Here is a 15,631-nt window from a genome sequence, read left to right as displayed (position 1 = left end):
AAGGACTAGTAATTTCGGCCTGCAGCCCCACTCAACTAAAACATGTTCATTATCAGATCTAGAAGCTGAACTAAATTGAGGTCAAGATACCTGTGCACTATCTTCAGGTACTACCCCTCCTCAGACCAAAGATAGCCTGGCCCTTTGATGTCACCTCCAGCTATTTGAAAATTGCATTTTTTTCTCTGTTGGCTCCTGGAAGCTAAAAACACTGCAGTACATTTCAGCAATCGCTTCTTTTTGCAGTCTCAAGTAGTACAATAAAACTCACTGACAATGATGCCTCTGTGCCTTTATGCAGTTAGAGCAGACCTATGAGGTCTTGGTACCTGGCAGATTCATGAGGCAGGAAATTCTGAAATAAAGTTAATACTAGGCATCATTTACAGATTTACTCAGACAGGTGTTCAGCTACAGTCTCAGGGTTATCTTCCACACTTCCCTAGAGTGCAGGAACCTCTTCCTCCTCCAGCAGTAAAAAAGACTAACAAAAAGTTGAATCTATCCTGCTATGTCTATCCAGAGGTAGCACCTGCAGTAAAAGCATAAGTTGGAATAGAATACAACAGCAGACAGTTCTTATCTTATTCTTCAACATGACATATCACCCCCCATTTCTACTCCCTTTGCCCCATTAAATTCTTCTAATCACACAGACTAAAAAGAAATAATAGAATCACAGAATCCCAGGTTGGAAGGGACCTCAGGGATCATCTAGTCCAACCTTTCTGGGAAGAGCCCAGTCTAGACAAGATGGCCCAGCACCCTGTCCGGATGACTCTGGACAGGGTCTGCCCAGACCCTATTTTAAAGCTGTACTTAATACTCAAAAAACATTTTATTTTTGAAAGATTTCAGGGAAACAATTCTTCAGCAAATGTTATTGCGTAGGATTGCTTTAACCTTAATTTTCAAGACGCGAGATGTGTTTAAGTATATACCTGAAGTAAACTTGCTTGTTAGCTTGCAAGAATTTTTAACAATATTTTTTTTCTTTGAGGTTTTGACTACATGTTCTCTGTCTTCCAAGTTTGCTTCCTTGTCTTCATCCTGTTTAGGCTTTCTAAAAGAGAATTAACTATGTTCATTCTCAGCTATGCCAGCTCCACTACTGAAAAGAGCTAGGTGAAGAGGGGAAATACTGGAACCTGGGGAAAAGAGAATTCTGGTATTTCCACAAAAAAACCTCCAAACCATGTACTTTTGGAAGAAGGGAACTCTCCCACATGTAAATTAATCCCCTGCTTGCCTTCACTCCCTTTGTCCCTGTGGTTTGTTAGTGAATGTGAAAGCGCACTGGTGAATGAGCTGGGGTGCGTGGGTGCATCCTCAAGGACAAGTTTTCCTCCCATTAAGTACAGCTGAGCTGGTTCCCATGGCTGGCATCATCCTTAAGCTAAGCATGCAAATATATCAAAGCAGCTGGACATAGAGTAACATCTCTTCCCTACCTTTAACACAGATTTAAAACAGTAAATGTACTTATGATTACCTGCAAGTAATTAAAAGCTTCAGTTCTCTCCTCAATAAATCTTCCTTTTCTCAAAAGTGTTTTTGTCTAAACATGGGCTAACTAGTCTGAATTGAAAAGAGGACGGGAAATTAGATCAAACTGAGTATGTAGCATTCTCATTATCCCTCATGTCAGACAAGTCAGAAGCAGTTACATAATTGGGCCTCTAGATTCTAGGCAGTGAAGTGTTAAGAGAGAAAAGCAATCCCAGGACTGCATGCTGAGTTTTGACAAATAGAAAAACACAGAAGTAGGCCAAAAGCTTACCATTAACATTAGTTTTTAATTGTACCATGTCAAAAAAAGGTTTATCATATGGCACATGTGGTTAAAGAGGCAAGGAAGTACGTACTGCGAGAAAGGGAAAAGTAAGGGAGGAAATTCTACCTATGCTTGTTTACACATTTGTGTGGGAATCAGAAGTGCACTTGCCAGTGAGCAAGCAAGAATGCGTGTGTGTGAGGAGGACAGTGCAGAGAAATACAAGGGGAGGCAGTGGGCCATAAGCAATTGCTATGAAAAGGAATGGGGGTTGGGAATTGTGCACAGCCCTTTTTTAGCTTCTGCTGTAAAAAATAAATAGACCTTTTAATCTGTGTTCTCCTTGAAGCCTTCTCTATTGACCATTCATTTCTTCTTTCCCTTCCCAGCTCTTTACCTCTTCTATATGGCTGATGAATATGCAAATGCATAATCAGTTCTATAATAGCCTTTCTAAAAACAGGCTATAAATTTGGATCCTAAGCAGCAGGTTCTAAAGAGACTATTATACTATATGGCTAGGGGAAGAGGCAAGACCCAAATACCACCACTAGCACACCAGAGCTCTTTATAGTGTGTGTGAATGCAGCCAGAAGACGGGCCCTTCTTACAACAGAGCTAGCAGCCAGAAAGGAAAGATATTCTGCAAACGTAGAAAGGAATCTCACCGCAGGCTCCTGCCGGGCACAGCGCGCGTGCTAGCAACAGGCAGCGCTCCCTGCAGGCTTTGGCAAGAGCACTGACGTGACACAGACCCCTAGGTGCCGTAGGCTTTAGCCTTCATCGATGCCAGCTACCGGAACCGTGGGAGCTGTCGGGAAAGCCCGGTGACCTCGATGCCGACGGAGATGTTCCGGCGGCTGCGGAGGGGCGCGGCGGGCAGCAGGTGGCGCGGCGGGTCCGGGGCGGAGGGCGCCCGGAGGGTGCTCGCACACCCCCTTCCCTGGGTGGGTGGATGGGTACATACACGTCCGCAGGGACACACAAGCACAACCGCCACCCTCACAGCTGCTGGAGGAACGTCGGCACCCCCAGTGAGGGGTGACAACAAGCACAGCCCCCAAATCCGGTCCCTGGCAGATTCTTACAGCTCCGGTTGACTCGAACACAGTTAAAACGAGACCAGAGCTCTCACACCCTGCTCCCACTGTATTACAGAAGACAGCTGTGTTACAAGCAGGACAACAGTTTGAGGGTCCATACATTGCACATCAGCTGCTTCCCAGCTCCCAAGGAGTCACCTCCTTTCTTCTGTAAAATACGCACAAACACTTCTGTACGATACTTGCATACACTTCCATGTCTGCCATTTTGAGGCCCTCCTCAGGCTCCCACCGGGCTTTCCAGTATTCCTGGCTGTTGTCACTGCAGGGTAGAATGCCAGAACTATTAGTCCAGATTTAATGAGATGGTTTTGTCCTCTATACAGGGACTGAAAGCTGAAGGTCCTGTGCCCAAGTGCATCGGTTCATCACTCCACCTTCTGAACTGCACTGTGGTAAAGACTGGACCCCACAGGAAGGAATCAGGTCCAAATGTGGTTTACAGTTGCCCATGGAAAACTGCTCAGGAACAGATACATGTCTTCAAGCTCCAGACTGAACTGACAAGCAAGGAGGCACCAGCTGGAAACTGAGAGCTCCTGCTCAAACTTTGGGCAAGACAGGAGTAAAAAAGTATGTTGCAACAGTTTTGATTCCTTTCTACCAGCCAGGACATCACCACGGTATACACAGGTTGCCCTAATAACTGGGGTAGTGGGAGCATGCATCACCCTGATGGGGCACAGAGATGGGGAGGTAAGAGTGATGTACACAGCACCCTCAAAAATTTGGATAAAGGGACAGAAACTTGGATCTGTCTCTAATCCCAACTGTTGTACCTTCAACATGTCACAACTCTTCATTCATTGTATTACCATTTACAGGTAGTGAATAATATTTGTGAAATTCAGAGGAGTAATATGATAAAATAAATATATACAGGACATATAATCATGGAGATACCTAGATAAATATGAAATAATTTTAAAATACGTCTTTGCAGAGATTGGTATTTAAAACCAAACCCTTGTAATATTAAAAAATGCTCAAAGTTGGGTAGTCCTTGAATGTGGACATCATTGAATGCTTTCCTCCTCCCTTTTCCCATCACCTTCAACACAGATGTACCTCGCAAAGCAAAACAAACTCTGCAATATCTCAACAAAATCAGGGGTGACGGAAGGAACGTTGTAATGCGATTTATTAAAATCACTTTATAAAACCCTAGGACCAGTTCACAAAGAAGAACGGAGGTCTCATCCAACACTTTGAAGACGGAATAGGGCTCCCCAGACAAGGCCCAAAGCCTTGAGCTGATCTTTGTTGGAGGTAACAATACCTACACGGCAGTCAGATTTGACGATTCAGATCCTCTCTGGAGCCTTGTTTTCCTTCTTGCTTTTTAACATTCTTCCAAGCCTATTAACACACCAGTACTCTGTGTGCCTACCACAAAGCAGTGTTTGCCTGCCTTACTGGAAGCACATAATTTTCATCCTAGACTCTTGATAATACTTTCACAAATATTTGCTTCACCTCAACTAGAAAAAAAAACCAAACCAACCCAAAATACAGTGAGAGGAAATATCTTGATCACAAAGTAAAACACATTAGCAAACCAAAGCTAGGAACCCATTAAATAAGAATTAGAATAGGAAAAAAACAATGGGTGGATATACTTATAGGTGGTCTCCCTTAGGTGGTGAAAATCTTTGGATCCAGAAACACTGTCAAAACACTGCAAATAAAGTAGCATCCTCCCTGTCCCTGACCCCAGTAAACAAGCTAAACCCAGGACCCCAAAATTTGCTGTCAGCACATCTTAGGCATAGGACCTGGAGATAATTAACAGAAGGGATGTTGGCAGACACCTGGGTCCATTCAGAAAGCATGTATTTGCCACTTATTCCTTAATTTCAGAAGTCTGTCTCCTAGAGCAGTCTCTTGTATACAACTGCATGTCCAGTTGCATGCCCTAGAGGTTGTGGATCCAAGAACAGCAATATTCTCCGCAGGACACTTTCAAGTAATTAAATCCTTATTAAAACGCTTCATATAAAGTGCCATTTAAATGAAAAACATTACAAGAGAGAGATCTGACAGTTGCATAGATGTGTCATCATGGTTACTGTTTAGAAAACTTACATGCTATCAAATGAGAATCCATGACAAACCCAAATCTTCACATGAGACTACATGAAGGCTTTTATGAGAATGGAAATGTATAGATGCTTTTTCCTGTAGTAGGAATAACTGTTTACTATTTAGGTAATATTCTGTAACTATAGGAGGTAAGTTTGGAAATACTGACAATTCTAACATGAAGTGCTGTCCAGATGCATCCATAATAGAACTGTACCTGTGCTACTCGTATAAAGAGCAATGACATATTTCTCCTTTCTCAGTACTCACGTTCAAACTAGTAAAACACTCCTAGCAGAACACTTGGCATTCTTTCTATTCCCAAGTTTAAAATGGTAGCAGAAGTTACTCTTTTAGATGGCTGTTAAAGCCTCAGTGCATTAGCATGCTGAGACTGCCTCCTCTCTTCTGATACAGTTAAAGGCAAAACAAAAACCCATAACATTTCTGGTATTACTGTACCTTCCCTAGCAATATGCAACAGAATCATGTCATATACATTAGCTTTTAAAAGCAAAGCCCTGATTCAAGTTATAAAAATGTAATCTTTCACATGGCTCCCTCTTTACAGGATAGCTTCTTCACTGTCTCATTGCCTTTGTGGTATGGAGTGAGTTGATCATATTGATTTTGAATTGTTCCTTTTAACTTTTACCCTCCACCCACAGGTCCTTGGCTTCTTTTCTCATTGGTTATTGCACCCTGGGGCTGCAGAAGAGGTGCCTGCCTGCTTCTGCTTCTTACGACGTTTGTTCAGGAGGCGGTTGTTGGATGTTTTCAAGTCTTTGATTTTCACCTGATCATAGTCCACCCTCATGGTAGCCAAAGCACTGGTCATCTCCTCCTGAAACAAAGGAGGCAATTTATTGAAAACCCTGAGGCAGAGAGTGCATAGCCACCCCACACTACTGCCAGATGAGCGTACAAAAAGGAACCCTCTGTTACATTATGGCCAGAAATAGCTGAGCCCTTTCTGCTGCACTGAACTATGACTAAAGGCTTTGTTCTACTCATTGACTCATTCAGGAGGAACTATTCACACAGTGTCTCATATATGAGCACGTAGAACCACACTCCGCTGGCCTAAATTCCACCATGTCCCCATGCCCAGGATTTCCTACTGGCTGGCTCTGGGCCTTCACCAGCTGTTGAGCCTGGGCTTCTTTTACCAGAGTCAGAGGGCTGCTTTCCTTGCTCTGTTACTAAACTAGATTTAGCAGGGACTAGAATAAAAAGTCTGCACCTTAGTTTGAATTAATGTTTAAGTGCAGGCAAATTTTAAACTTCTTAATAAGGCTTTGAGCAAAAATCTGTTTAAGTAAATGAATGTCTACACATTTAGTTCAGGAAAGGAAAACCAGCTAAATACTATGGGGATGCCGGTGGCCCAATGGAATACTTCTGGGATGTACACAAAGCACAAGTATAAGAACTTCTCAGAAGCATGGAAATGAAGAATGCTAAGTGAAACTGTCTGTTTGATCTCTCTCGCTTGGGAGGCAAATGTTGCCTAGATCCTATGAAATTTTACCGTTACATAGCTCAACAGCATCAGTAATTTAAATAAAATCAGTAATCAGTAAAATCCACTACAGGAATGTTGCAATTATCAAAATGCCAAGCATTGCAAGTGCAAAAATTCAGAATTAATTGTAAAAGCATGCCAACCTGATAAAGGCCAGCAGGAAAGAGTTAAAGCTTGCAAACAACTTTTAGTCTGCCCTATTGTTTCTTTTTGCAGGAAGCATTCAACTGTCATCAGTACAAACAGTAGGTGAGGCACCTGGTTAGATTAAAGGAAAGACAGATATATTTTTATCTCCCCTCGCCAAATGTCACAACAAGACAAGGCTAAGGTTATTTAATGTTGTTTTACAATACAAGAACAAGGTAGAAGACCTGAATGCAGCTCAACCCTCCCACCCCATCCCCCTACACCTTCACCATATTCTTTGCTTCACTGTAATGAACTTCAAGCTCCCTCAACACTGTCCCTTGTCCTCTGTGGTTACACACAGTGGCTCAGCAGGTAGCACCATTAATAACTTTGATCATAAACATCATCTTTGTTGGAATTTGGCACAACTGTAAGGCTGTCAGATGAAGCCCAAATAGCATTCTTTTTTCAACAGTTATCATATACACTACTGTTCTAACCAGGACTGTTTATGCTTCCCTTGTTTAACAAGGTTGTATTCAAAATAGCCATCATGTCCAAGGAAATAAGCGTATGCAGAGAAGCCAGCCCATCTAATCTCTTATCGGACTTGACTTCAAGATACCTGAACTATGATTGACTCACTTTAACTTCATCCCAGTGGTCTTTATCCTCTTGAAGGACACGTGCAGTATGAAGAGGAGTTGGTGGCACTGCCATTGATCTCTGAGAAAAGTGAAAAATACCAAAAGAAGTGTTCTGCAAAATCACGATTGGGAAGTGACTGCTTGCTCTTCTATGTGTATGGAAGGCATAAAAGTTTATCTAATATCCTTCAGTGGCCCTAATTATTCATGCTTTCAATCACTCCACAAGCTAATCCATGTGCAAGGTAGAAAAGGACTATAGTCCCCACACGACAGTATCTTTAAAGAACAAATGGAGATAGATCAGTACTTTGTTTCACTCTGCTCCCTTCCAGTCCAACCAATAACCTTGTGTTGGATAAATTTATATGTACATTTTAGATTCTAACTGTCATTTCACTATTCATTAGGCAATGTTTTCAGGTGGTTAATTTGACCTTTATCTTCTAGGATCTGTTGTAGGAGACATTTTCTTGTACATGTACATTAACAGAGATTACAAGTTTATCAGAACATAAGTGTGCCCCAAAGAGGAAATTACACTATTATTCAGAGTAAGGCACAGTTCAGAACACAGTGCAATGCTTGAGATGCTCTTCCACATAAAATTGAGATATACGCTCACCTGCGCTGCAAGATCAGTAGATACTGTAAATTAGAACAAGGTAAAATTTCTAAAGCATGAAGCACAGCTCCCTAGCGAAAATCAGCGAGAATTATAGTATTTCTTACCAGTCCATAACCCAAACTATAAAATCATATTCTATCGTGCTTTCTACTCAAACTTGCTGTCTACTGCTGTGGCATCCTACACCAGACGCAACTGCATGTCAACAAAGTCTAAGGAGATCCCTGTACATGTCACTGCAAAATAAGGATTACATTGGGAAGCAGTGCTTATACTCCGCCAAGCTAACAGCACCATTGCAGTAGTTACAGGTGTTGAAGCAGAAATCACGAGTCCTGCATCCTCTGGAAAAGGACCCTAGCTGGCCTGGGGATAGTTTTATCAAGTACAGCTGGGAGGAGGAAAACGGAAAACCCGCAGACTGGCTTTAGGGATGTCCCTGAGCAGGTGTTGAAGTTGCCCTCCTATCTGATGTGAGCAACTTCTTGTTAAATAAATCTTGTCTACAAGCTAAGACGAGGATTATGTGCTCCTCCTAAACTGACGGTTTTTGCACAGTCCACAATAATACTTCTGCCATCCATCCATCTAATAAAAAAATTAAAAAACCCACAAAAAAACAAAAAGGAGAGAGAAATACCCTCCCTCCACTGCTTGTGTGAGGCATCTCCCCATCCATGTTCCCGCTTAGGGACTTAGGAAAAGAAAATGAAGAACACACATATTCACTATATTGTTCTTCCCTCCCTCTCCCTCATGGGAACAATAGGTTCAACAGAAAAAAAATGCCAATCCACAGCTCCTAGAGCATTCTTCCAGGAACAGTATTCTAGCACAGCTCTTTGGTGCAGCAGAGTCTGTAGACCTTGTCTCTAATCTCCTCCTTATTAATTGGTTATATGCATATTTCGAGTAACATGTGTCACTGTAGGTGGTAGTTTCCTTAGCTATTAGGCACTCATTCTGTGAAATTCATCGCCTGCTGACTTCTGGAACACCTCCTTCCTGGGGCTTCAAACACTTAAAGCTGAAGGTATTTATTCTGAACAGTGATTACGTTATTATTTGGTTAAAAAAAGACTTAGAAACATTGTCTAGGTTCTGTTCCAGTTCTACAGAATCTTTGTAAACTCAGCTTTCACAACTCTAAATGAAGACATCTATCTACTTCATCAGGATGTTGTACAGCTATATGATTCTCTACGATTCTAAGGGCTTTCAGACCTTTAAACAGGCATTACAGAAATGCTGACTATTGGTCATGCCCATTTCTGCCCCTTCCTCTGAGGATCAGCTTAGACAGAGAAAGCACTACAAGATAATAGGTCATTCTAAAGTACAAGTGATTCTGTTCCTGGCTGATGATTATTTGGGCAGCAAGAACAAGACTGGTGTCCTTTTAGGCACAAATGGGAGAGGTATAACCTATTATTTTAAGTGACACCTACAGAGCAGAGCAGGTATCTGGAAACTCAGCCTGGTAACTCCTGGGATTCTGGTCCCTTGTTTGAAATAATTAATATTGTATTATCTTTTTTTCTTTTTCCCAAAAAGTAATTTTTGCAGGAAAAGTAAATTCAACCGAGTCATAGAATGAAACCTGAACTGGGATCATTAATAGCTCTGTGTACTACCCTATCTGGCAACCTCTTACAGGGCACTAAGCCAAGACCTTTGCTCCTCCCGCATGCACTTCCAAACTCTGCCAAGGATAAGAGTTCCCACTAAGCATAGGACTGTGCTAACACTAAAGCAGCTATGCACAGTGGTGCCTGAGACAACTAATAATAGCTCTCTCTAAATCCTGCACTGATGAAGTAAGTACATACAGTTTATTTTTGTATTTTTAAAGAGAGTAACACATGCATATGCTGCAGAGTCAACAGTGACTGCCTGCTCACAGAAGATATAGATACATTTGGCTATTGTGGGTGTCTCTCTGTGTGTGTCCTCTGGTAACACCAAGAAAAATTGTGGTTCTATGGGCAGATGACCCTCAGTGGAGGGCACAGTAGATTAATTAAGTTATTAACAGTAATCACCATCCTCCTCTTGCTGTGTTATGTGGAGCTATATATAAGTTCCGCAGGTAAGAATTCATTTTGCTCCATTGTAAAAAGAGATATGAAACTCACGTTAATCCAAGGGTGATTCATAAATTGAGAAACTGTCATCCTCTCTGTTGGGTCAGTCTTCAGTAAATGGCGAATCAGTTGTTTGGCTGAAAAACAGGACCAACATGGCATGTTGTAGTCTACTACTGCATTTCCAAATAACCTTGAGAACACAAAGACCTTCTGAATGAAGATAATTCTGCAGAACTTGAAACACCTACCTATTGCTGTTACCATGTTAAGAAGCCATGTACAGTGTGGTAGGTTATTATGCTTAAAGAGGCAGAACATGAAAAATCCAAAACAAGAAGTAAGAAGGAAAGACAAAGGACTGGGGATTCCATCTATGCTATCTACATACCAAACCAACTGTTTTGAAAGCAAGAACTCGAGAAAAAGAGGAACATAGGAAAAGAAAGCTGCCAAGCTGCCTGTCTGAAAGATGGCAAGAAGCTTGGCTTTATGGGCTGAATGAATGCATAAGCTGATGTTTTGACAAATGATAGATGACGAAAACTAACACAGGCTGTGGGGAAAAAAATACAATAAACTTCTCTTTGAGAAATGAGAGGCCACTAAAAGAACAACAGTCAAAGAAATGGGTTGCACAAACAGGCTTTGTAGCAGCTTTCTGTGAACATGGTATCTGCCAAAGCAAGAGTACTAAGTAACTGAGATATGAGATGATGACAGTCTAGACAAGAGTTTCATTAATGCAGGAGGACAGGCAGAAAACACTAAATCCAAGGGACATTATTTTGAAAGACTTAAACCTAACTTCCTTGGGGGAACCTATAAAAAGTTATGAATAATAGTCCTCTTTTAGAAACATTGAATGCAAGATGACTAAATGCTTGTAAGAAGCTGCCAGAAGTACAGGTTGAGATTTTAGTTTGTTGAGAGAGGCTGATTTACAAAAGGAAGTTTACAGTAGAGATTACCTGCAGTCTAAAACAAGAAAAAGGGACCACAAACAGAGCCCATTTAAGATGATTACAGGAAATTGGTGGGGAATTTAGAGAAAGCCTCCATAGATGATAAAATGAAGGAATGATTAGATAAAGAAAACCATAACAAGAACAGTATAAAGGGGGGCAAAAACCAGCAGTCTGCAGAAGGTGTCTGATCAGCCTAAAAGAGTGCACATAAATTAGCTGATCTTGATAGGTTCAAAGGTAGGGAGCACCTATCTTCATTCAGGCAAGTGTACATAAACGCTACAGATTTTCCAAGCGAATGTTCCCTCACCAAGCTCCCCTAGCATTTTAATAACTGCTGTAATATAAACAAGACCCAGGAAAGACAAAATATTAAGCCAGCAACCCATAGGTAAAACCACTTCCTTACTAACGTTCAGTAGTCCATGCTGCACACGCAATCATGAGATCCAATGAGGGGTTAAAGTGCCACAGACCACAGTATTATCCAATGATAATTTATTATTGCTAAACAGCAGAGCATAACAGGATGCTAGCAACAGCAATATAAAAAACAATGTCTGACAAAATGAAGTGCCCAGAGGTTGCTGACCTTTCTCTTTAATATGACGGGCAGGTGAGACTTCCAGCTTACAAGACCGTCAGAGGGAATCAAAACCATCCATTTTCAGGACCCTGGTTTGAGCCCATCCGGGTCACAGCTGAACAGCAGCAGCTTTTGGTCAATGACTTATACAAAATAAATTGTTGACCTTGATTTAAGTGGTGGCTGGCAAGTTCCCACATCACAAAAAGCTAGCATGAAAACTTGCTGTCCTTGCTGGCTGTATCGCCAAGGAGGGCAAAGACTGAATGAGTTCTTAAGACAGTTTGCCTTTCTTCCAGCTCAGCTTGTATTGCAGCTGTCCTGGCAGTCTCCTTTCTCAGGATTAAAGACTTTTGCTTCCTGTGGGTTTAATCTTGGCATTCACTAGCACTAGCTGGAATGTGAAAGAAAGTTTTCAGCAGTCATTTACTTTCTGCAGTACTTAGGTTGCTGGCTAGTGTCTGAGTTCCCAGTCATTCTCTGTACCACTTCAGAAAATTTAATTTAAATTCTAAAAAAAAGGGAAACAAAAACCAAGACAGGTTTTTAGAAACAGTCTCTTGTAAGCACTCTACCACTGTACACCGTGCACATTCTCATAAGTGGCAGTGAGTGTTGTTACCTTCCTCTGATACTTCAGCCCACTCTGGATTGGGAAACCCATATTGCCCCATCCGAATTCTTCTCTTCATCCCTGGAGAAATGGCTTGACCAGTGTTTGAGTAGAATGGAGGGAACCCACATAGGCTGTAAGAGTGGAAAAAAGAACTCTTATAACTAGGGAAGTCCTTTCATGTCTTAAAAAGTCCCATACAAGCTTATATTCTTCTGCAGGTTACATGATCCGAGTGACTAATTACTTCTAAGTGCAGATTTAATAAGATGTGTCCTTTTTCCATTCGTTGAGCCTCTTTCCAAATACTTACAGAATATATGTAATGACACCCAACGACCACATGTCACATGATTTGTCATACTTTTCAGGACCAAGGACTTCTGGGGCTGAAAAAGATCAAAACCAGAAGTTAACAAAGTACCAGATATTTCCTTTCATCTCCATCACCTTATAAGTAGCAGCACACTTCAACAAATATCAGAGGCATTAAAAAAATGCAACCCACTGCAGGAACTGGGTAGTATTTTCTATTGGCAAGTTCCTAAACACATCTAATGTAGCTTTCAAAAGGAGGAATGGAGCTGGCAAAATGCCCTACTCTCCACCTTAGTGTCTCTCTGCTCAAGAGAGTATTAAGATTACAGAAAAGCAGAAGGAGCTATAGCTAAATGTGTACAGGGAGACACTGCAGTGAAAAAGTCAGAAGCATATGTTCCAGAAATCAGAACAGAAAGGACCTGCTTGAGCTGTGACAAAATTTTGATCAGTACCTGGGTAGAGTGTGTTTAGCTCCGGCAACTACAGAGCAAAGTATTTTTCTTTGGCCTCCAGAGTGTTACTTTTTTTCACTAAGTAACAACATTATGGAGAGAGACATTTAGAGGGGATTTTTTTTCTTCCCTGGGGCAGTTGAAGTGGCAGGGAGCTTGATTTTTAAGGAAAATTATTCTCTAAATATATGAACAATCACGCTTCTTTACAAAAAGGTGTTGAGAAGGGAAATGTCAGCCTGTTTATGTACAAATATAAAGGCACAAAAACATATATGTGTACATTCCTTAACATTTTGTCATGAATCCCAGCTTACAAAAATATAGAAGAAAGCTTCAGAAAAAAAATTGCTATCATAATTCTCTGATAACAATGAAAAATAGTATCTTTCCATACAAAAAACCTTAAAAACTTACATCGCAGAAGAGAACTACTTCTTCCAAAAAATTAAACCCTTTTTCCTCCAAAGAAATTCCAAGCGCAGACTGCCTCAGTCATACCATATGGTGAATGACTATTCAAAGACCAAAAGGGACGCACTCTAAAATGAGTGCATAAAGGACTGTCTACTGTGGCATTCATTACACAGTGCCCTGTCTTTGAACAAAATGCAGGCAAAAATTCAGTTGTGATTAAGTCACATTGGTGTTTTATTACTAATTGCTCCATTTGCAGGCTTTAAGAAGCTTTACTGCTGAGACAATACTCTCCCTGTTCTCTCCTATTGCATTAGTTAAGCTAAGGGAAGTTTTGCAAGGAAGCACCCAAATAATCATGAAACCGAGTTCACATTATGGCTTCTCTTGCATCGTTCAGAGGAAACATCAGGATTACTTCAAGTGTAATCAGAAGCAACCTGTTGTCTTTCCTTGATCCTCATTTGGTTCCCCTGTTAAGGCTCTTTCCTCTGCAACCAAGGAAGAAAGCAGAAGCACTGAACTGTACTGGAACCAGACTAGATCTAGGTGCCAGTTTAAATTCTGCAGGCCACCTCTTTGCATTACATCCACAACAGAAGATTTCCCATCCATTCCTGCAGTCTACAGGCCCACTATAAGGGGAGGGATGACAGACTGAAACACAAAAGAAATGCACCTTGGATAACTTACCCACATAATAAGGTGTGTAACAGGGAGTCTGCAGTGGATTTTGTACAGTGGTTTCTTTGGCAAAACCGAAGTCTGTGAGTTTGAGTACAGTATCCTTCTCTTTAGACGTGTAAAGCAAGTTTTCAGGCTGAAAGGCCAGCAAAAGAAAGGATAAACTGGACAATGAAGAGATGTCTCTAATGAGCTGAAAGGTCAAACCATTCCTACTTGCCTCGATCACCACCAGCATTTGGGTCTTCTTACTTCTCTCACTTCCCCATCATACCATGCAGAAAGTTCCCTCCCATCATGTAGCATTTTTGCTCAGACTAAGGATCAACGTACTTCTCAACATGGTATTTAGGAGAACAAATCACAAGACTCTCATCAGGTCCAATGGGCATCAAGTCTGGCTTCTTGAACCTCCTCTAGTTTACTGCACTTACTCAGATTGTTCTGTCTGATCAACACCAGTTGGTTGATCTGACAGCACTCTGTACCGTACTCAAAGTGCTTAGGTGGAAGACAAGAGAAGTCATCAGCCAAACTCTCTGCAAGCAACCAACATAACTCCATCAGACTTAACTGATACAGAAAACAGTCCCCTTCCTGCTCACCCCCTCCTCTGTCTCCTGAAACCTGAGTTAATCCCACTCTTGCTCCACACTCCTTAAAGGCTCTCCAAAACCAGAAGTGGTACAGAGGAAAGTACAAGCTCTTGTGCACAAGAACAGGGAAAATGACACATGTCCAGAATCTGCAACTGTTTGAACTTATTTTCCAGTTTCTCAGTCATAAGGAAGCTATATCCTCTCTCATGTTAGTGTTTAGAGACCTACAGAAGAAGGCAGGGCTTGTAAGAAAACAGGATTTAGGATCTACTAACCGATTTGAACCATTTCTATCTTAGTTCACTGAGTGTGTGTAGAGGGTGTTTGGGGCTAAGCACTTCATTTTCTGTGCTGGTGATAGGCAATGGCTCATAGCTCCACAAAAGTGAATAGATTTTTAGTCTCTGAACTGTTAAGTCATTCTCCAGTTCCTACCTAAAGAACCCTGAAACATACCCCTCAGTGATACCAAGCAATGGCAGTTGTCCCTTCAGCTAAATACACAGAAGCATCTATAGAAAAGTCACAAACTCAGAACTGTGGAATCAATCAGATGCCTCAGTCATCTTTATGTGACCTGCACTTCAGCACATTCCACCAAAGTGCTGTATAGCTGCACTAGAAGTGCCTTGGTGCACCTATCTTGTCTTTGCTTATGCTGCATGCTCTACAGAGAGAAAACAAAATACAATACTACAAACCCTGTCAAATCACTACAAGATCTGGGTACAGACTCCAGCTAACAAAACACACTGTTCCACATGATAGCATCTGAGACCTTCCCATTTTCCCAAATATTTACATATACTATTGAAGTGGGTTGGGCATGTGGAATTGGTGTTATTCCTCCCATATATGCAATTTCTCCTGCTTCTGAAGGGGGTTTTGGTGTTTGTTTGGGTTTGGTTTGTTTTTTGTTTTGTTTTTTTTTTTAGGCAAGTATGATTCTGAAAACAATAAGTGGCAAAGACTGTACATGGAGGTATAGTGTCTAGTGTAAGTTCAATTCAGGCAGT

The 15,631-nt window shown here is 41.4% G+C and overlaps 1 protein-coding gene across 2 annotated transcripts in view; it reads right to left on the bottom strand.

Annotated features, from left to right (window-relative positions):
• Window positions 1-4,000: 4,000 nt before the first annotated feature.
• Window positions 4,001-15,631, bottom strand: part of MAPKAPK3 (MAPK activated protein kinase 3) — a 137,169-nt gene continuing 125,538 nt past the window's right edge. For both annotated transcript variants that reach the window (XM_064454080.1, XM_064454081.1), the window contains 6 exons: window positions 14,026-14,152; window positions 12,456-12,531; window positions 12,152-12,276; window positions 10,027-10,112; window positions 7,262-7,342; window positions 4,001-5,803 (listed from right to left, as the gene is read on the bottom strand). In XM_064454080.1, the coding sequence (XP_064310150.1) occupies window positions 5,645-5,803; window positions 7,262-7,342; window positions 10,027-10,112; window positions 12,152-12,276; window positions 12,456-12,531; window positions 14,026-14,152 (654 nt within the window). In that variant the 3' untranslated portion in view covers window positions 4,001-5,644. The remainder of the gene's footprint in view (window positions 5,804-7,261; window positions 7,343-10,026; window positions 10,113-12,151; window positions 12,277-12,455; window positions 12,532-14,025; window positions 14,153-15,631) is intronic.

Source organism: Phalacrocorax carbo, chromosome 6, assembly GCF_963921805.1.
Source record: "Phalacrocorax carbo chromosome 6, bPhaCar2.1, whole genome shotgun sequence".
NCBI classification, from domain to species: Eukaryota; Metazoa; Chordata; class Aves; order Suliformes; family Phalacrocoracidae; genus Phalacrocorax; species Phalacrocorax carbo.
This window is presented reverse-complemented; position numbering and strand designations above follow the sequence as displayed.